At 45.5% G+C, this 21742-nt stretch overlaps 1 protein-coding gene across 2 annotated transcripts in view; it reads right to left on the bottom strand.

Moving 5' to 3' along the window:
- Positions 1–21715, bottom strand: part of LRRC49 (leucine rich repeat containing 49) — a 28258-nt gene extending 6543 nt beyond the window's left edge. The window contains exons 1-13 of one of the 2 annotated variants that reach the window (XM_088148350.1): positions 21526–21715; positions 20322–20384; positions 19427–19514; positions 17277–17468; positions 16079–16169; positions 15288–15491; positions 14296–14362; positions 13489–13632; positions 12679–12740; positions 9653–9800; positions 6911–6994; positions 6355–6509; positions 718–955 (exon numbers count right to left, since the gene is read on the bottom strand). In XM_088148350.1, coding sequence (XP_088004476.1) covers positions 718–955; positions 6355–6509; positions 6911–6994; positions 9653–9800; positions 12679–12740; positions 13489–13632; positions 14296–14362; positions 15288–15491; positions 16079–16169; positions 17277–17468; positions 19427–19514; positions 20322–20384; positions 21526–21582 — 1593 coding nt within the window. In that variant the 5' untranslated portion in view covers positions 21583–21715. Of the gene's footprint in view, positions 1–717; positions 956–6354; positions 6510–6910; positions 6995–9652; positions 9801–12678; positions 12741–13488; positions 13633–14295; positions 14363–15287; positions 15492–16078; positions 16170–17276; positions 17469–19426; positions 19515–20222; positions 20385–21525 lie in introns of those variants that run through there. The other variant, XM_007434690.4, reaches the window with a different exon arrangement.
- Positions 21716–21742: the final 27 nt, after the last annotated feature.

Below are 21742 nucleotides of genomic sequence, written 5' to 3'. Positions count from 1 at the left end.
GCACAGCCAAAATGGACAATTTCATTGTCTCGGCCAGCTAAGAGATTTGGTTAATTTTTCTTCCCAACATACTCACTGCCACCAGAACTGGGGACAGACAGCAATTAAGACGGTTTTAAAGGGGCACGGACAAATTCATAATCAATGGCCATTAGTCCTGATGGCTGTTTACAGCCTCCTTGATCTCAGGCCGTGTATCTGCAATAGCAGTTGGTGGAGAGAGAAAAAATAGAAGAGGGCGATGATCTGTTTTCATCTGTGAACATCTGGAAGGGATCTACTGAAGTCCCCGTGTGGCACAAAATGCTGCGTTAAAAGGGCCCTTAACCTGATCTAGCCTCAACGCTGTGATTTCCAAACATGTAAGTAATTTATGGAACTTGCTTCCTGCAGAATGTCACACTAGCCACAATTTACTTGGTTCCTAAAAGGATTTAGGCAAACTGAAGGAGGAGGGCCAGAGGTCTACAACTGGTCAGGATGCAAACATGGATGGAGTTCCATGTTTGGAGGCTATCTGATATGGAGCATCAGTCACTGCAAGGCAACGAAACAAAGGTGTATTTGACATTTTGTGGTCTATTTGGATTTCCTGCAGGGATCTGCCTGGCCACTGTGGACCGCAGGTTTCTTATTCTGCTCCTACGTGAACCAAGTAAGGCACGAAGGCTTTCTAAGTCTCGCCTAGATCGCTCAAAGATGAAAGACGCAACTTGCCAGAAAATTGGGGAACTTGATCTTCAGTTTTGGTAGCACTGGAACAATTTCATCAAAGTCAATGAAAATAAAAGAGATGGTAACAATGTTTCCAGCCGTCTGAATGCTCCAATTCCGATCCAGGGATTCCAAAGCTCCAGAGCCGTACAGGCACAGCGTGTCACCATCTACTTCAACCAGGTGGGACTCTAGGACAGACAGACCTGGCACAGCTTTGCCCAAAAGCGTCTCCAAAGACCTGGATGGAGAAGAATTATTATACAGAAGCAGACTCCAGCTGACCACCGTCTAGCAGACATCCAGGCCACATTTTACCAGAAAGGCCCATGGTGGAATTAGCTGAAAGCCCAAATGCCCCTTCAGCCTAAGCCCAATAACGCCACCATGCAGCTGACAGACACGGCATCTTCACAAAATAAAGCATGTTTTGAAATCTGTGGGGAAGTTATGATTTAGAAGTAGGCCTCAAGCTTTGCTCTGATGGATACTCCAACTTGGACGCTGCACTCAGAAGCTGAAAGATAGTCTCTGATAAGATGCTCTTATTGCAGGTGCTAGACAAGCCCTCAAATTCTTTCTGCTCTAGAACATCAGGGAACTTATCTGTAGCCCCCACAGCAATGACGTCATCGTGCAAATACAGTTGTTAGGTAGTTGTGCTGCGACATCTGACGCAGGTACGTCAGCCACAGTGTTAGCGTGATGTAGCGTCAGCCACAGGTTCTTAGCCTTTGCCCGTGGGAATTACTATCCTTCAATTATCAGTCTCCTTTCCCCAATGTCGGCATTGAAACAGGAACACCAGCAGGCATCTGTGCCTGCAAGCTGAAAGAAAAATGGGGGGAAACACTCCAACGGCGTGTTTCCAAGTGACACTGAACATATGCTGTTGCATCCAGGAAACATAAAAGGCTGAGAATCATCTGCTGTGGTGAGGAAGGATAAGGAGGGAGTGGAATTGCTTGCTTGAGCCCCCAAGAGCTTACAATATTCTGGAGAAGAGGTGCTACAAGATTAGAAAGCACAGCAGTATGTCCTAAACCAGAGAGAGTGGAAGAGGGAAAGAAGGGGGACAGAACATAATTCATCTTTCCTGCTCTCCAGGAAAAAAGCGCATAACTTGAGCTCTTTGGTCCTGTATTACATGGGATGGGGAAGGGAGGGGAGGGGAGGGGAGGACCTCATGACATCAACATTCCCTGCCAGGCTGAAAGTTCCTGTCCAGGGCTAGGAATATACTGCAACTATTTGCTACAGGTCACCACCTGTAAGCGTGATGCTCACTTATCTTACATTCACAGGAAGTGCTCAGAGCACAAAGATGTCTTGCAAATGGGGTCCTGTTAATAATGTGGCCCGGTTCTGAATTCCTTACTTGCTTAGCATAAAATTTTATCTCATTTTCTGTATCCAATACGTGAGAAACTGTAAGGTACCTGGTTTCATTTTATTTCTAAGCACATTCCAAAAGAATATATGGAGGAATCCAACCTTTGTGCCAAAACAATTTTTTTTAAACTGGCACCTGCATCAGTTGGAGTATCTCTCTGGAAATATACCTAGTCCCCATCCAGAAGACATTCAACGTGCATTACATTTGTTCTTTGGATTCTGCTGCCCAGATTTCTCAAGCAGAAATAAAATGTTAAACCCTTAGCAAATCCAGGAATAATTAAATTGAAAATTAATTTAGTCGCGCTGACCGTTTTTAGGCACTGGGTCTCTCCAGTTCCCTTCCCTCCAGCAAGACAGTGACTGATTGTACGAACAATCTGCTTCCTCACAAATTAAAAAAGTAAACGGAAAATCCTTCTGAGTCCAGCTACCAGAGACCCATTCCTAACTGCCAGACATGTTCTTAATTTGGGGCCTTCTCCTTGCAAGGCCGAAACCACGGACACTCTGGGCCCCTAGAGGATCACAGCCAAGACTCTGGGACTTCCAGCCCCACACTGATTTGAGGGGGGGGGAGTTTCCCAGCGCCAGAATACTGGCTGTGAACTTTAAGAACTGTGTATCCTTTGGGACATCGGGTTGGAGAAGGATCCATGCTGGGTTCAAATCACTCCCCCGTCGGTGCCTTTATCAAACCACAGGAGTACAGCGCATGAAAGATGGAAAGGCAGGCTGCTCCTAGTGACAACGATGCTCTGTCCTCAGACTTAACCATCTCTGGCGAAAGCGACAGCAGCTTATTGCAAAAGGCAAAGTGTCACTCTCTTGGGTGCTCAGAATGTGACTCCAGAGTTTTCTCCATCAGGGAGGACCAAAGCTTTACTGAGGACTAGGGCAAAAGAGATCGCCAGGGCCTCTTTCCAATTCCCAGCCTTCTGGACTGGCTGGAGCCATCGCGTGCCTTTAGCCAACAGAACAGGGATGCGAAACAAGCCGAATCGCTGATAGGCCCCACCGTAGGCCCAGTTCCTAATTTCCAAAGATATATATATATATGTGTTTTTTTATTATTGTTTTATTACTCTTGTAATTATGATTTATAGAAATGTAACAGAAGCTCAAATATGTGCAGCGTGGAGAAACCACTGACAACGCCCTGGTTGAACTGGGGAGGGGGGCAGCTTTGTCTGCAATGCGAAATCCACTCGTTCTGGGACGCTTTCTTGAATAGGACCCCTCCAAAGTACAGGAGGAGTTGGAGGCCTGTTTACCAGAAAGTTTCCCTGCCTGGAATACAGTCAGGCTCATGGTAAAGGCTGTAAAACTATAACACGGGACATTAGCTGGGATTGCTTTATTTAAGTGTGTGTGTGTGTGTGTGTGTGCGTGCGCGCGCCCGTGTATGCATGCTTTCTTTTTAGAAGAATGAGGAATGAAGACAGTTAATTCTTCCAACATTTTCCTCCGTGAAAGTAAATTACAGTTTCCAGAAAGAATGTGGAAACTTATTTTACACATTATATTTTACGAGAGAGCGCCTGACTAAAGAATTATGGTGTTCAGGATCGAGAAACTAATAAGAATAAACCAGCTTCATAGGCTTTCCCCACTTGGGTAAAAAAAACATTATCCAAAGAATAATTCCTTTAACTGGATGGAGGAGGAAATACCAGAGCTCTCAGGGTGGGGACCAGGGTGGAACAACGAATGTTCGTGGAAGCGACTGCAGGAGACAACTCAAGGATGAAGAAATGCATTTTGTGTGGGTTCCCAGACACACTTTTTCTGTGTCTGCCTTGTTCGGGTATGAAGCTGGGGACAGCAGATGGACAGAGAGAACTCAGTCCTGCCTTCTTCACACATACCAGAGGCAGGTATATTAATGGAACCTGGAAGGTACCAAAATTCAGAGTCCGGCTCACCAGTTTTCTTCTGGATGCCATTCAAGATGCTGTTGTCACCACTGACATCCTACATGGTCTACCACCTGGAGATCTACAGACTGCCTTCTCTTAAAGCAGTGTTGCTCAACCTTTGCAGTTTTAAGATGTGTGGACTTCAACTCCCAGAATTCCCCAGTCCACACATCTTAAAGTTGCAAAGGTTGAGAAACACTGTCTTAAAGGCTTCTGCCCGTCCAATAAGCTCTGCAATACTGGATTCTCTCCAGACCCCTTCGCTCAAGAAGTCTTAACTCACAAGGACCAGCCATCTCAATCACGGCCCCTCTCTTTGGAACAGCTCTGCTCCCAAGATTAGATAGGCCCTCACGAAAACCTGGCTCTTGCAGAGAGCCTTGGGAATAAGGGGGACCGTCCTGTTGTAAGTCTGGAAGTTATGGCTGTTTCTCAAAATGCCATTGCTTTGCTTTGTCTTTATGTATTGTGGTTTTTATTTTAATCTGTGTTTTCTTTTGAAACCCACTTTGAGCCTTGTTGGCTAGAGGGTATATGAAGGGTAATAAATACAGGCACACGTACAGTGCATACATACGTAACAACCTGATTCAAGGACACACACTTTTTCTCTTTTGGTAGGGCAGAACAGGGGCTGACAAGTCATTGCCTAGGTTCACATGTCACACCAAGTCATGATTTCTAGTTCACTGGAGAAACCAAAACAGTGGATTCATCCAACAAGCAAATAATGATACAGCTTCAAATGAACTCTTGAGTGGTTCTCAGTTGTCTCAGAGGGGGCTTCCAACTTCCTGAATGTGGAAAATGTTTCCCATCATTACATCCACGAAACCAAGGGAAGAGCCAAGGCGGCTGCTTCAGAGTGCCCCGCATCCTAGAGACAGCCCACTACACCTGAAAATCCCATTTGTCTCCTCTGGCTGGGGAGTATCTACACAGGATCATAGACCAGGATATTCCAAGTAAGGAAGGCAGCAGCAACAGCAGCAAGATCACAAAAGACCCGCAGCACGAGAGGGAAGCTTTCACTCCCCACTGCCTTATCCTCCTGCTGGAATGCCTCTCTGCACAGCGGCACAAACCCATGGCGCCCGATACACCTTGACCAACCTGTTTCTTCTGGGAGAACCAGCATCCCAGGCTGACGATGCATTCCTTTCCACGAAAACTGCACAGGAGGCAAGTTTATAACTTGAGGCTTCCTGGCTGATGGCTGACCTCAACAGCCTTTCCAAGATACCAGACCGTCATTTTTAAAGAGGGAAAAGCTTAAAAGACCACTGGAGCAGATCCATATGAACCAAATATGTTTAATTTTAATTAAATGTCAAGCAAAGGATATTAAATCAAGTGTCAGGTTTGCCTGGTCCCACCTTCTACATGTCCTTTCAAGGCTGAGTAAGTTCATAAGATTGGGGGGAGAGGGGAGGACCAATCTGCTGGCCCTTTTTCATTTATTTATTTTATTTATTTATATATCACATTTATATAGCTGCCCATCTCACACAAAGCGACTCTACTGACCACCCGCCCAGCTTCCGCTTTTAAATCCTTGAAGAAGTACTGATGCCTTTACTGTACAGGGTTCCCCCCCCCCGCCCGACTGGTGTGCTTTTAAAAAAATAAACTTAAATAAATTATGATTATTGGCTTTGGCAGGCCAACTCAAAGCAGTGAGAAAAAGACCCAAATAATTCCAGAAATTATCTTATGAATCATCAACAAGTAACAGCGAAGGAAGAGTTTCTTGTTAAAATAACACAGGTGCCGGCCTCAACCGGGGAGAGAGATGGCCCGACTGGGGAGAAGCTGTTCCGAGGGGCCTGCTGATGGCAGCCATTCATGCGCAAAGAATTAGCAGCTTCACGCAGCTGAATCTGGCAGGAAGCTGCTGTTTGTTTGAGCTGCAAAACGGGTTGTATATTTTTGTGTAATGCGGCCAATTGGAAGGGGGCGTGTAGGAAAGGAGGGGGGGAAATCAGGATTGAAATACGGATGAAAAAGAGAGTTAGGAAAGGATTAAGAGTTCTTTTCCCTTTTTTTTTTAAATCAGCTAACGACAAAGACCCCTACTATGACCTGCTTCCTCAAAGGTATCTGCTAGAACAGCATTTCTCAACCTCCACAACTCTAAGCCATGTGGACTTCAACTCCCAGAATTCCCTCAGCCAGCATGCTGGCTGGGGGAATTCTGGGAGTTGAAGTCCTCACATCTTAAAGTTGCCAAGGTTGAGAAACGCTGTGCTAGAGACCAGAGGCTGCTGGAGAAAGGAGACCTTTGGTTGCAAGGCCTAGTATTGAACCAGAGATTGCAACTCCCTACCTGGCTTCTTCGGGAAATGCATAGGCCACATTTCTGTTGTTCTGACAGGGCTCCTCGGCTTGGTTACGCTCCTGGTTTGAAGCCTTCAGGGCTAGGCGATTCTGCTGGATTTCCCAGTGATGGGCGATGTTACAGATGGTTAACCGTTTCTTCTCCTGAAAAGCGATATAGAGATACTGAGTCCAGATCTAAGCTTTGGAGCAGACAGGTTGCCAAATCTGAAAAACACTGATGGAGGGAGCGTGTACGGAGGAAGAGCTCAGCAGCTTTTAAACGTGAAAAGCTCCATATTCAGGGGTAACGTAGCACTGAATTGCTGGGCAGTTGTGAGTTTCGTGGAAACTTGGCCGCTGCAGGACATTGGCTGCTTTGGCCTCGTCCAGCAGGGCTGTTATGGATGAGGAAGCAGGAAAAGCCATGGAGCCATGTTGTGTGGGGGAGACTGTGGTGGACAACCCTAACCTGTCACTGCCACCCACCATAAGAAGGAAAAGGCTGCTGGGCTGGCAGATAATCAGGGGCCGAGGCCTGTCCACTTGTGTCCTCGTAAAGATACCTTTAACAAAGTCTGCCTGTGGCTCTCGCGCCTCTTCTCTTCCTCTTTTCTTAGGGCAACGGATGCCATGCGCCGTTCTTCTTCCTGGATTACACACAAAAACCCACTTTACCCCAGGCTCACAGAATAGACGGGGGTCCACGGCAACCCCAAATTAATATCCCTTTTATGAAGAACGTGACTCCCAAGGAACGTGGCTTCCCCCGCCAAGGAGAAGACTCATCTGTCTATTCTAGCAACACGGATGATCCTTTCATTTCAGAGGGGAAGTACTGGGGGGAAACAAATACTCTAATCCCTTCATATGAATACTGTAAAACACAGCAAATACAAGCAAGCATTCAGCTTCTTTTTCAGCTGGCTCTCAAGCCAAACGAAAGGGGAAAACAGCAGGTTGCTAGCATGAGGAACAGGGCAAAGTTTTGACAATAACAGTAACTGGAAAACAATCATTTCTACACCACAACATATCACAGTCTCTCCCAGCATCTGAAATGGCTCTTCCGTGGCTCCCAGGGAGAAACCCTCAATATGGACTTGTTTGGAACTTTCCACTGCAGCTGTTTTATAACAGCTGGGTGGATGTTCTCAAACAAAAGCAATAACATTCATTAGGGTTTTTTAAATATTTCAGTCCTATACTTCTCAGAAGGTCTTTATAAATAATTGCAACCACACTGAATGGGTCTTATACCAGACCTACTCCTAGGTAAGTGGACAGAGATGCCTTCAGGGCTGAAGCTGAAACCTGGTAAATTCTAAGCAGGGAAGATTGGAGCACGACCCTGAATGTATATTGTTTATTTCTTTTCACCTGCTCTCTCTTCCTCATTTCCCCCGCTTAGTCTGCAAGATCCTTGGGACATGGACCATCATTTATACACACACTGAAGATCAGGAGGAGAGTAGAACATCTTATTCCCGCCCTTCTACAGTATCCCCATGTATATATTTTAAGCATAAAGCAGGGATCAACCCTTCTATTGGGTTAGTGGCGCCCCCTAATGGACATCACGGACTGAATCCTGGCGTGGCTGTTGATTTCAGGTAAACTCCAAGAAGTTTCAAGTCAAAAACGTCAAAGACAATGGGAAAAAAGAAGCAAGTAGAACAGGCACTGGGGGGAGGGAGGGGGGTTGAGAAATAAGAGAAAAGCCAGCCTGACTTTAGTTTCTAGCCAGAAGAAAAAGACCTCCCTACACTCTCTCCCCGCGGAAAAGATTTAGTGATGCTTTTCATTTTTTGTTTTTACTCTTTATTTAGCAAATTTATATAGCTACCCATCTCACTAACGTGACTCCGGGTGACATACAATGAACAAACAATTAGAAACAAATATAACAACCATTAAAAACAATTAAACATAAATAAATACCAAGGCTGAGGGAGAATAACGTCCTAAGCACAATGCAGCCATCTCTTACTTTATATTGTAAGTTTGTTTCATGAGGATCTTTATCAGTTAAATACAACACCTGGATCAATTACTTTTAATAAGCAGCGTTAATTAATCCCTCTGCTAGCAAATTAGACATCAGAATGGTATCGGTCACAGGTTGGAAGACTAAGAGCCGCTGGAAAATTTTGCTCCTCGCCTCTCTTCCAACTGTCAGTTGCCCCAAAGCTATTCAAGAGTGAAAGCCACCAGCCAGCCACATGAAACATGTGGGAAGATGCACAGTTGTTGATCATCCTGGCTGAGAATAAATATGGTCTTGCTAAACATTAAAAAAAAAAGCCGTGCTCCTCAACTGTGCCCAGAGTCATGAGAAAGAAAGAAGAGATATTAACTACAGAAAGGTTTCCCTCCCTGCAATTTTTGGGGGGTCAGTCTGATTTTAACTAAGGCACGGAAGCATGCAAACTTTCTTCTTTGAAGAGGCCTACCGCAATCAACTTGAAGCTCCAAAAAAGCCATTGTTCAAAATATCGTATGTAATTCTAGCACCCCAAAACAACAGAGACCATGGAATGATGACCCCAAAACCTGGCATGACGCAAACATTTTAAATTGATTCCTGTGTGTCTAAAAGGGGCTTTCTCAACCTGGGGCCCCTTCAGAAGTCTTAGGAGTGCAACTGCTGCTGAATTCTGAAAATTGCACCCCCAAAAATTCTGGCCAAGCACCAGGTTGAAAAAGGCTGATGTGAAGGATAACAAAGATGCCCTTTTCATGCTGACACACAAAAAAGTTCACAGGAGTAGAGGTGTGACTGCCCAGACCCACGAAGTATCATAGGATCGTCACAGGGTCAATTCAGATGAGCTGCTAAGTTTTTCTCTCTGAAAAATGCTGCAGAACTTAATAGCCATAATCCGATGGCTAATTAAACAGTGAATGATCTTCTTGAACAAAACATCTTGCTTATTTAAAAGTTCAATCAGTGGTGGGCAACCCAAGGCCTGCTAATGCTGCAGCCTCATCATGACTTTATGTGGCCTTAGAGCACCTCCTGTCTGCCCTGAAGTTTAACAACGGCTTGCCTCCCAAATTCAAAGGTGGTTTTGGCATTTCCTCCCAACCTTTAAGGCTGTCAAAGTGTTATGTTTCATTTAAAATCAAGCCTAATGTTGCTAAATTAAGAACTGCATTGAACTTTTAAAAAATGAAGGGATTTTTATCCTGGTCCTCTTTTAGGGAAACCTTCAGCACACTACCCTAATGCAGAATGGAGACCTCAAAAAAAGTTGCTCCCCCCCAGTTAACTGCTGGAAACTCTTCTCAAGAGGTCTGCTCCTTACTGTGATTTTTTTCATATCCAGCTGTCGGAGCTGCATCATATGGTGGAGAACCGTTGGCTTGTACCATGCCTCCTGAGCTATGGGGTTGCCATCTAGGGTGAGTTCTGAAATGGATGCCGAATCAGCGAGGCACAGGATGTCTTCCACGCTGAACCGAAAGCAAAAAGAAGAAAACAGGGTCACTGACTGCAAGCTCTGATATGCTCAAAGATAACCCCCCTTGCCCCCCAGCCAGTGGGCACATCAGATCATGGAATGCCATTATTTCAAGAAGCTGCCCACCTACAGACTTCTGGGAACCCCTTATCACATACATCCCACCTTGAGCGCAGGAAGTTTCAGTCCCTGAACTAACTCGCAAGAACTAAGTAATTCCAATAGGGATGGATCAAGCGCCATTCCTAGGCTAAAGTAAGATAAAATGAAAAGTCCAAATAGTGGAACTGCGAAGTCACCTTCAAACCGTGTTCTGCCCTGGGCTGTTCTCAAAATCACATGACAGGGACTGGAATCAGGTTTGCAAGGGGACGCCTGCTTGTTTCCCAAGTCAGCACCAGAGCAAACATCTGGGAAATCTGCATGATGGCCAAATGCCAGAGTGCAGCTACTGTACGAAAAACCTGTGCCAAGGAGTTCTTCTCCAGCTCAAATTGGGATGGGGAGAAACGTTTGGGCCAGGTTCGCAAGGTTCAGAAAGTCCCGCCCTCATCACTGCGTTTCCCAAATACCTTGGGTCAGGCCCTACACGAGTAGGATCCATAGAACTCAGAAAGGGGCTTAGGCAAGCAGGCAGCCTTGGAGTGGAGCTGCAGGACCTTGGAAAGCTCTCTCTAGGACACAACTTGCCAGAACGGAGATGAGCAAAGGAGTCAAGTTCAATTTTGTTTCATTTCCCTTTTCCCCAGCCTTCCACTGGTTTCGTTTCTAACGCAACTGGCATTTTTTCAGGTTGGGGCGATTTTGCTAACACATTTTAGCACCCGGTGCTTCAAACAGGGAATGTTTTCAGGACATGCTTTTCCTAACACATGCATTTTTGCCATTAAAAAAAAAAAAAACCACCCCAAAAAAGCAAGGCATATTACTCCTACTGTCAGTAAATGGAATGAAATCTCCACAACTCTGCTTCCAGATAGATAGATCTTTTGGCTCAACTCTGCTTCAGAGTTTTGTTTTGTGTTAAGTAAATAGTACTTAAAAAAAAAAGTCTCTGTTTTTTACAAAAGATTCACATCACTAATATAGCTTCCCTCAGTTTCCTGCCCTCCAGATACCTCAGAGGCTTAACATATGCAGAAGCTTAAGGAAACATTTCTCCCCGTTAGAAATGTGAGTGTCCCCCTGCCCAAACAAACCTGGGTCCTGCCCCACCTCCTCTCCAAGCACAGCTCTTGGCCAGACAGGCAAAGCCCAACACGGCTCTTCAGCTGGCAGCTGGCGGAAGTCTCACAAATGTGACCAGAAGCAACTTTGCAAGCGCGAGGCTAGAAAGATGATGTCAGCTACACTAAACAGAAAACGCTCCCACCCCAAGCAAAGCCAGGAAACACTGCAGTCTTTTGACCACGGTATCCGTCACAACGGAGACATCAATAAAAGTCTGCGGGCGCCTCTTAAGTTTGCATGTGCGTATGTGTACGCAGCATGCTAATGACTTAAGTATCGTTACCCTCAAAATCACCTGGGCCGTGCAAGAATGGTAGGATCAGATGAAACTGGTTCTGATTCAGCACCGGAGGCTGCTGTATTCATGCTTAAGTAATCCTGCCAAGTTTAAAGCATGGAATAGTAAGTCCTGGGCGTAAGCTTTCTTTTCAATTTTTCTGCAGGGCAACAATGGAACAAGGAGGTGGTGGACTCCCGTCCACTGGACGCATTTAAACAGAGGCTGGATCCTCATCTCTCAGGGAAGCTGTAATAATGGGTTCTGCACTGGGCAGAATTCCCTTCCGTTCTATGACTTGCCTCTAAATGTCAAGGACATTAAGGTCACAAAAGAGCCCAGAGGCACACAGTCTGAAGTGCAACCTGCACGTGTCAGAGTTACATGTCAGTCAGCTCCCTGTTCTGCATCTGCAGAATGCAAGTCCGCCAAAAGGCCAAACTACTTTCAATATGGTGAGATTCAACTGAGATCAGTCAGATCTCTTCCCTGCCTGTTGCCCCTCCCTCACAGACAGGGACCTGGCTGAACATCTCACGATTTACCAAAAAAAAAAAAGACTGCAAGATTTAATGGGGGCTGAGCAAGCATATTAAGCCTGCAACGCAATGGGAAAACTTGCAATCATCGAGAGGTGTTTCAATACGGAATTATATACTCTGCTCCCGAAAACAGCCTTCATTAAATGTCAAAGCCGGAATAACACACACACAAATAAACCCTTGCAGAAAAAGAGGAAAAAATTGACACCATTCCACTTGAAGCGACAGCAGCTCTCTTGACAAGTGAGGAGTGGGGGGAGGATTAGCCCTGAGGCCACAGTCTGGTTCCAAAATAGCTCAGCAAGGAACAGCTTGCACGTTAGCTAACAAAGAAGATGGTTAACCTGCACAGCTGGAAGCCAGGAACTTCCGTTAAAGAGAACTCACTTTATTTTCAGCCTGTATGAAGGAGAATGGGCTGTATAACCCTAAATCACTTCTTGGCACTATTTTAAATAAGGAACGTCCTACTGATTCACAGCTGACTCAGGTCATCTTGAATCTGAAGAATCAGTGAGCAGGCTTTCTCTTTTGATGCCACTATTATCTTCAATCTCCCCTTTGTGCCTTTAAAGAACCAAACCTCAGACCAACATTAGCCTGTGAAAGAGAAGCAGAGAAACTCCCCCCATAACTAAAAAAGCATAAAATAACTTGGAAACATGTTTGTTTTGCGATCTTTTCCAAGTTCCATATTCCGACTGTTTCTTTAGTGGTGAGACCAAAAGGCCCCTTTGCAAAACATTGAGATTTGGAATTGGTACCTAAAGGAGGGAAGGAACTGAACTGCTGAAAGAGAAGAAAACGGAGCTTCTGCTTACCAAGATATACAGTTAAAGCTGAGGAACAGACGCTGGAGGCTGGGCAAAGTGTCCACATCTTTCTAAAAGGAGACAGAGGAAATATTCTATGTCGGACGGAGAGCGCGCTTGAAACGCAGAACTCCTGAGCAGGAAATCATGCCGGTTTCTTCTTTCCTATCACCTTCCTGCGGCCCTGAGGGCTACTTCCGTGGCGCAGGTCAGAATGAAGGCAAAAGCCCTCTTTGGAAGAAGGTCGGCGTGGCTTGCGACAGGAAGAGGGTGAAGGCAGAGAAGAGAGGGGCGGGGAGGCAGACAGGGATGGCAGACACTCTCTGTCTGAAAGCAGGCTTCTCGGAAAAGACTCCAGGTGCTGCCTCAGCATTTCAGCGGGGAGGCATGGGGGTGGGGGGAGAATGTGCCGCAATGAAACAGCAGGCAAAATAAAACGGGGCTGGAGAACCATGTGGCTCCCTGCATCAAACTGCTAAGTCATGCATGCAGCCTTCGACCAGCAACAGCGTGACTGCGAGGAGACTGGCTTTTAAGAAGCAGTTCTACCACCACCACCCCTGCGGCGGTTTCCCTTTGCCGGGGCAGCGTCAGAGGGAAAAAGAAGGGAGAAATGGGACAATTTCCCCATTTCGCAAAGGAATTGCTCGCTTGCTGTCTCAGGAACCCTTGAGGAACAGGGGCGGGGGGGCGGAGAAGCATTCCACAGACTGCAGATCAGGCCCTTTCTGAGCAACTGTCACTTTTTTCCCTCCAGTGCAGACATGCCAAAGAAAAGCCCTTTAAGGAACAAATCGATTCGGTTCAATTGCTGCTTACCACCAATCTGATCTTGTTATAGCGGAGGTTGAGTTCGAGCAACGAATCCAGTCCGCTGAGGTTTTCAACATACGTTAAGCAATTTCGGGCAAGGTTCAACACCCGGAGATCACTTAAATGACTGACATTTTCTATGACAGAAATCTGGGGGTGGGGAGAGAATCACTCACTATTTGACCCAGAGTCTCCACTCATTCCCCACCCAACACCACCATGAATGAACGATCCTGTGAAATCAGCAATTTATCTTCTAAGATAAAATTATATACCTGGATGCTGTAGAAATGAAATTGACAAGCGTGCATTATTTAATTAGAAAATACCTATTCACTTATTCCCTTAATGTCTCTGAGTGTCCTATAAAGGACAATAATATATAACCTGAAGATAAGTGGACTCCTCCCTTCCCACCCACCCACCCCGCTCATCCTGGTTTAAATCCCCCATCAGTTAAGCCCCTCCATGCATCTGATGAAGCGAGCTGCAGTTCACCAAAGCTTATGCCTTTTATTAGAATGTGTTAGTCAGAGAGGGTTCCACCAGACTCCTCCTGATTTTAGGCTATCACGGATTAATACGCCTCTCCTCCTCCCCTGTAGAGAGGGTGAAACAAGGAAAAGTTGGGACCAGGACTCAAAGCTGGAGACACTCTCCAATATATCCTTTACCCGCACCCTTGGATTCTCCCCTCTCTTTCTTCAGGCTATAGGGACAGAGTAACCCCCTACTGCCTCACAGGTTGCCCCTCCCAGCTGACACAGACAGTTACCGCCCACCCCAGCTGCAAAAGCATTTGTTGTATTCTACCTGGTTTCCATGAAGATCCAAGACATCGAGGCTCCCAAGATTATCCAGGTTTGAAATTCTCCTTATTCTTAAACAGCAACACATTGATGAAGTGTTTTAATTTGGTGGAAGGGGAGAAAAAAAAATCCATTACCGGATTGATCGAGCAGAGCTGAAGGATCTCATGCCACATGACAGTAATTCCATGGCACTATGAGCTGCCCAGGTGCATCATCTGACAGCAGGAGCGAGAGCCAGCTGAAACGCAAGGGGCTTGTCTGCCCTGGCATGAAATGGAAATGTCAATATGTCCAAGGCAGGCAGAAAAACGGAAAAGGACCCATCCCCTAGACGGAAACAGGCTAATTCTGGCCTGGGAGCTTTTGTGTGGCTTTTGGGGAAGGTAGGAGGTAAATCCTGGTGACCTGGAATCGCAGGCTTGTGGCAAATGGAGGCTTCCGAGCCCTCCTCCCATCCTGTCTGCTCCAAGGAGAAGAGTGAGCATGGAAATCTACCACTGAAGAAATCCACTTCTCCACGCTAATCCAAAGACATTTACATGTTAGGCAGGAGGAACTCATGTGGCCTTAATTTTGCTGCTTGTGGCTTGTCCAATCTTCGTATCTGGACTTCTGGGCTCCGTTTCCAGGGAGCTTTCAGCAGCAACAGTAATATGGTAGGGCCCCTGGCACTTCTTTCCCTGAAAACATGGCTCTGAGTGAAAGATGGAGAGACGACAAGGTGGAAGCCCAGGGAGGGGGGCAGGACCTCAGTCCACCAAGGGCTTGTCACACCAGATAATGGCACACCTCTCACCAGACTGCATCATCTACCTAGCCAATCTTGTCTGGGCTCAGAAACCGAACAGGTTTAGATCTGGTTAAACCTAGATGGGAGGTCTGCAGAAATACCAGCGCTCTCCCAAAGCAGCTGAATTCAGCCCCTGCCAGCCACAAAATAAAACTTGCCAAAAAGCATGCCTTTCAAAATGGACCTTTTTAAAAAATCTTTACCTGTTATTTCCCAACAAAAGGACACGGAGACACCTTAGGGTAGAAAGGCCACTAATTTCTTCTATCTGATTATCATACAAGTCCAAGAAAATCAGGTGCTGCAAGTTAGAAATATTCTGGATCCGAGTGATAAAGTTGTGCTGGAAGCTCAGGAGGCGAAGGTGTTCTTCTCCGTCAATAATGGGGCAAACAGTCAGCTTCTGCCTGAGAAGAAGGAGGTTCCAGATCCAGCTGTAAGTAGCCCGGGGGGGCAGCCCACACAGACCATCACTCTGTTTCATTGTGACCTTAGGCAGTGAAGGGGGACAGCAGCCTGAAACTAGGGAGGCTGCTACAAAGCATACTGGCATTCCTAGATTTTCAAGATTTGAAACGGTATCAATTTCTTTAAAAAATTGTAAAGGACAAGTAAGGAGGAGGAGGAAGAAGGGGAGGGGAAGAGGGGAGGGCTGCAGATTGTAAGGGGAGTAAAAGAAGAAAAGAGCAAACCTGCTTAGAATGAAGGTCTACCTAGATCCCTAAATACATCTATTAAAACAGAGCATAAACTTGGGTTTTTGGTTTTAATCGTGAGCCGCCCAGAGTCACCCGTTGGGGGAGATGGGCGGCATACAAATTTAATAAATAAATAAACAAACAAACGAACTGCAACGTTCTGTTAGTCACACGTATCATTCCCAAACTGGGAAACAGGGATTCTCCCTCCCAGGTGCACAAATGAATGAATGGCAGCACGCTGGCCAATGTCCAGCTGCAAACATCTGCCGCAAGGATAGTCCTCTTATTTTTACCTTTCAAGGGTCATCCGGTCCGAATGCTGGATTTTCTCTTCTACAGAGCGGTGCACCAACGGAAAACCTGTGTTCCCGTACGTATTATTATCTGACAGGGGAAAAATAAAAACATTTATTTCTTCAGCTGCCAACGTTCAGACCATATTTAACCCAGGGCAGCCTTTTCATTCTCTGATGAAACATACTGGACGGCTAACTGGTTCCGTCACAAAGGAAGGTCACCGAGGGACTATATTTTACTTAAACACAAGGCGTTCTTTAGAATGAGAGCTAGTTTGATGTTGTGGTTAAAGGTGCCTGGCTAGAAACCAGGAGACCGTGAGTTCTAGCCCCGCCTCAGGGACGAAGCCAGCTGGGTGACCTTGGGCCAGTCCCTCTCTCAGTCCTAGGAGGGAGGCAGCAAGGGCCAACCACTTCTGAAATCTTGCCAAGAAAACTGCAGGGGCTTGTCCAGGCAGTTGCCAGGAGTCAATGCTGACTCAAAGGCACAAACAAACAAGGTTTTAGAATAAGAGGCAGGGAAGGTACAGAAAAAGGGCAAAAAAGGATGTGGGCCCATTATGGCGGGGGGGGCTTCTCTCCAGACCAACCTGAGATCTTTTGGGGAATGCCAAAATCGTCTGGCTCAGATATGGATTTCTTAAAGCCCGGGGTGAAATTCACCAAAGCACCTTCACTGTTATGAAATGTAGCAATGATAGAACGATACGAGGGAACGTGAGAAAGTGATGACTGTAGATCTTCTATTATTTTAAGGTAAAAAAAATTCTTAATATTAAATATTTTCTTAAAGGTACAGAACGTTCCACCAGAGAAAGTTTCAACTTGAGAACAAGCCATTCTGAGTTTTCTGGGAGGGGCTCAACCTTGAAACAGGCATGTTTCAGGGCACTCAGAAAGGACAGCCCACTATGCAGCTCACGCAGGACTCATTAAAGCTGCCCGAAAGGCTGAAAAAAGCCACGGCTGCTTTAATGAGAAACAGAAAGGAGCTGTACTGGTGCAAGTTCCAAGGTACTCCATCCAAATGGTTTCCCAGGCTTCTGCAGCTCTATTAGATATACCATGCGAAAACAACTGTTTAGACCAGTGTTTCTCAACCTTGGCCACTTTAAGATGGGTGGACTTCAACTCCCAGAATTCCCCAGCCAGTTTAGGCCATAACTGCATTAGCCCAACTGATATGCAGAATTACCTGGGCTATTTGTACCAACGTTATGGCAGCCCGGTTGAATTCGGTACTTCGAAGGGTTTGGAAAAGAGCTATCTCCAAAGGCTGTGAGAGAACCCGGACCATATTTCACCTCCAGACTAGGGATATCTACAAAATTTGTTGCGACGGGGATGCAGACCTTCTTACTGCGTGACAAAGGACTTAATCTTCCATCTGCCAGAAGGAAGAAAAAAATGAGGATTACAGCCACAATATTTGCTGCCACAGAAAAGATTAAACAAATTCTACGGCCCTTCAGACTCCTGGGTATATGACCTTCTCAAAATAGCAGGACTGACTTCTGAGTAGTCGTACAGAGAACAAATTTATTATGTAGCAAACCTTCACGCTGTTGAATCGTAACTGACTCACAACAGCTTACCACGAAATAATTTTTTTAAAAAATAAAACAATCGAGCTGTGCTTTAAATGATGAGGCGTATCTAGAAACACACACTGGCGTTCCTCAAGCTGTTACAAACGCTCGTATCAAACCTCTGATTTTTAAATACATTCCTCTGCAAAGGTTTTTAAATGTCAACATGGATTCAACCTGTTCCTTTTCCCATTTCTTCCTTTTTCCAAAGAGATTAGAGTCGTGAACGTAGTTTTGTGAGGGAAAGGCAGGACGTGGTGGTTGTGGGCCCAGTCACAGCCAAAAGAACCCCTGCACTCCCTGATTCCCGTGAATAAGGGGAACTTGAGAATTCTGGCAGCGTGCAAACATTTCCTAAAATGAACAGATGAAAAAGAATGATTCACATCCTTTGACCTGCCTACCTGCTAAACCAAGGCTTAATGTTGAGACACAGCTGGATATCTGCAGAGGTCTGTCAGCTGCCTTTCACTTGTTTGCTGCTAAGAACACTGCAAGCAGTATTTGGGGACTGATAACAGCAGTACCTGCTGTGTGATCTGAGAATCTATCCTAACATTACAGGATTTCCCCCCCAGTTGGCCTTCAGCAGGAACTGACAAAAATCAGAGTTTCTGGATTGCACGTAGTCCAGTCAGGAATAACCGCCCAGACTCTTCCGCCCACCATACCGCCAAAGGTTCTCTCCCTCCCCAACCCCTTCTTGCCAGTGTATTTCTTGCCTGCTGCATATTCTGCCCACAATCCTCTATTTCCCACACCACTGCCTTTCCTTCTCTTTATCTAATGGTTTCTTCCATATCCCCAGTTGCTCCATCTCCTGTGCCTCCCTGGGTCTCTCTATCTGTCAGACTCTTGGGCGTCTGCCTAAAACCAGAAGGGAGTTTCCCTTTCAAGCAAATTCTCTCAGAATTCTCTTTAGCGAGACTTACTGAGGAGGAAGGGATGGAATACGGTACAAGCGTTTCAACCACTGAACTGTTTTCCGTTTAGAATCAACGTATTCCCATGGATGTTAGAGCAGAGGTGTTTTCTTTCCAGCAGCCTTCCTGTGATCCAGCAAGGAAGCAGTCTTCTCCAGGATAACAGAGAAGCTTCCCGCTGGCTGATTTTATAAACATCTCCTGAAGCTTGACCAGTCTGGGAACCAGTTACAAGGTAACCTCAACAGTTTCTCAACCCATAAGCTACTTTCCACAAATCTCCATCTTGCTACTCCCTCCCTACCATCCTCTTCAGGCACTCCCCTTCAAGAAACCTGCTGTTTTTCCTTCTGTTCTAAAAGAAAAAACAGCTGCATTTTTAGTAAAGAGAGCAGATTCTGTTTCACAGCATCTTCTCTCCTGAAGAAAAACAGAGAACATCACTTTTTTCTTCCCTTTGGCCTATCCCATCCTTCTCAAAATTGTTTTGCAAATGAAAATCTAAAGGGCATCACAGCACCTTCCACTGATGGAAAAAACCCTGCAGCTTTTTTTTTAGCTTGCTTCTGTATCTTCCTACCAAAAGAAATACAAAATACGAAAGCTAAAATTAAAAAGCATTTGTGAAAAATAAAAATACAAAAAACAAGTGAAAATATAAAGCAAAAAAATTTAAAAGTGCTCTCCTTTCCCGCTATCAGAACGTGATCTTTGCAATGCCACAGAAAGGACCTGAGAGATTCCGTCACACCCCAAAATGCTAGAGTGACAAACACGTCTCTTATGTCCCTTGTTAGCAATCTTGGTTTTTACAGTGACCTTCCCAACAGTACCTAGTTTTCCAGAATGGTTTTTTTCAAGATCATGCTGCAAGAACCGGCTGTGAAGATACGGCTGTTCTTTGTGCAATTTGAGCTCAAGCTGCAATACAAAACGTTAGAAGGGAAATGCCATTACGCTTCTGCACCTGCCTGCTGTGACTGAAACAAAAAGGAAGTGGATTCTGTTAACGTAGCCTTACAATAAGGTAGAATTAGCTCATCTGGTCATGTTTCCTGTCTGGTTTACCTGGGAAGGCTGATGTCAATCTTGCAAGTCTGAAAGTGCAAATCTCCCGCTGTCTCTTTTACAGCCTGATAATTTAGGGAGATTCCTTTCTGAGTTTCTTTCTCCACCCGTTATGCAGTTGCGGGCTATGTCCTCCCTTATCTGATCGCTCCCTAGGCAGCATCTTGTCTCCCACAGTCATTCCCACATACCCCTTACAGTCTATGACTATCTTCTGATACTTTCTTGATATTCACACATTCTGCCCAGCAAAACAGTACAGCATAACAATAATACTGTCATTTACAGATTAGACAGAATGCACATGCCACATGCTGATGGCGAAGAGCGATAAATGGAGGGTCCAATGCTTCAAGTGTCCTGCAAAACCATTCCTGAGGTTTTGTATATATTATATACAAAACAGGATTGAACACTGCTACTTCTTCTCTGTTTAGAACAGCGTTATTAATTCCAGCATACAAGCGAATGTGCTCTGTAGTTGTCAAATGTACTCTCCGCAACGTAAGTCATGCAAGAAGCTTAACAATAAAAAGAGCAAAAGACAGGACACCTACGCACCAACATCAGAAGACATCACAAAACATCAAATTCACTACACAACTTCATCTCGGGGCCTCTGGGTTCTCTAAATTTTTATAATAAAAATTCAAGTCTCACAGATCTGGTTCTTTCTGCCGCCGACGTACTTTGGAGAACAAGCTGAACTCCGTAATTGTTGGCCTGCAAATTGGAAACAAGAATTAATCACATCCAAGAATCTCACATTTAAAAGGAGAATAGGAAGAAGGGCATTTTATCTCAGCATTGGTTTCAGGACAAGGTAAACAGGGTGAAAAGCGTGGCTTGAATAATGCTGTGATAAAAAGACGCATATTTAATTTTTGTGGCCTTTTGAAAAACCAAAGCAACCCCGTCCGTGTCTGCAAACCACAAAAAAACCGTAACAAGCAAAACTTGCACGCCAAATCTCAGAGGGGACACCCAGGAGCTGCATTATTTGAATTTCTTCATGAAATTTGTTACAGCCACCCACTCCTATAGACTCTGGGAGGTTTACATAAGTCCAGTAGATAGTTGAAACAAATTAAGACAAGACAGACCGGACGGAAAACATACAAGCACAATAAAACACAACACGGCAGCCCCACCCCAAAAAACAGCATTAACCCCACCCTGGTAACAAAGCCAGGTTTTAAAGGCTGTCTCTGGAGATGTGGCAGAGAGAGAGAGAGAGAGAGAGATGGGGGAAAAAAGATTAAATGTGGGAAACCTAGACAACTGGGATTTTTATTGTTTGATTTTTTATTTATTTATTTATTTATTTATTTATTCAAATTTGTCAGCTGCTCCACTCCAATGGGCTAAATAAATTTTTTTTTTAAAAAAACCATCTAAATAAATAAATCTAATCTAATGCAAAGATCTAATACAAGAAAAATTATTGATTTGGTAACTTTATATAACCGCCCATCTCACCTACGCGACTCTGAGTGGCGCGCAAAGTTAAAAACACAAAGCAATGCAAGAAAATAACCAAACAATAACAACGAAAAGCCAATGCAAAACATGAAAAATCGAAATTAAAAAATTGAAATTAAAAAATCAAATACTAACATTAAAAAATAAGATACCAAAATATTAAAATTGAAAAATAATTAAAAACTAAAACATTAAAAAGTGATACTAAAATTATTTTTTAAAAAAGGACAAAAAGGGAGCGGGGCGAAGCTACTCACAACTGCCTTCCCCAGCAGAGGAAGGACTACAGCCCCCATGCTCCCCTCCCCCGGCTGTGGTCCATGGGAGCCGTAGTCCCCAGCCCAGGCGACCCTGCGGGACCCCTCATCGGCCCCTCGCTTACCGAGACGGTGTGCCCCGGCCTCCCTGCCCCGGCGGGCCGGCATTTGCTGGGCACCATGGCAACCGCTCCCGCGCCACCGCCGCCGCAACAAAGCGCGGAAGTCGCCGCCGCCGCCGCCGCCGCCGCCCGCGCGCTCCGCCCGGAAGCCGCCGGGCAGTTGCCGTAGCAACGCCCGCTTCCGGGGAGCGCTTCCCGAGCCGCAACGCCAGGGGGCGCC

Source organism: Python bivittatus, unplaced genomic scaffold, assembly GCF_059951505.1.
Source record: "Python bivittatus isolate LINGU-HERP-01145 unplaced genomic scaffold, Pbiv_v1 ctg000530_np1212, whole genome shotgun sequence".
NCBI classification, from domain to species: domain Eukaryota; kingdom Metazoa; phylum Chordata; class Lepidosauria; order Squamata; family Pythonidae; genus Python; species Python bivittatus.
Note: the sequence above shows the minus strand (reverse complement) of the source record. Positions and strands in the feature narration are given on the sequence as shown.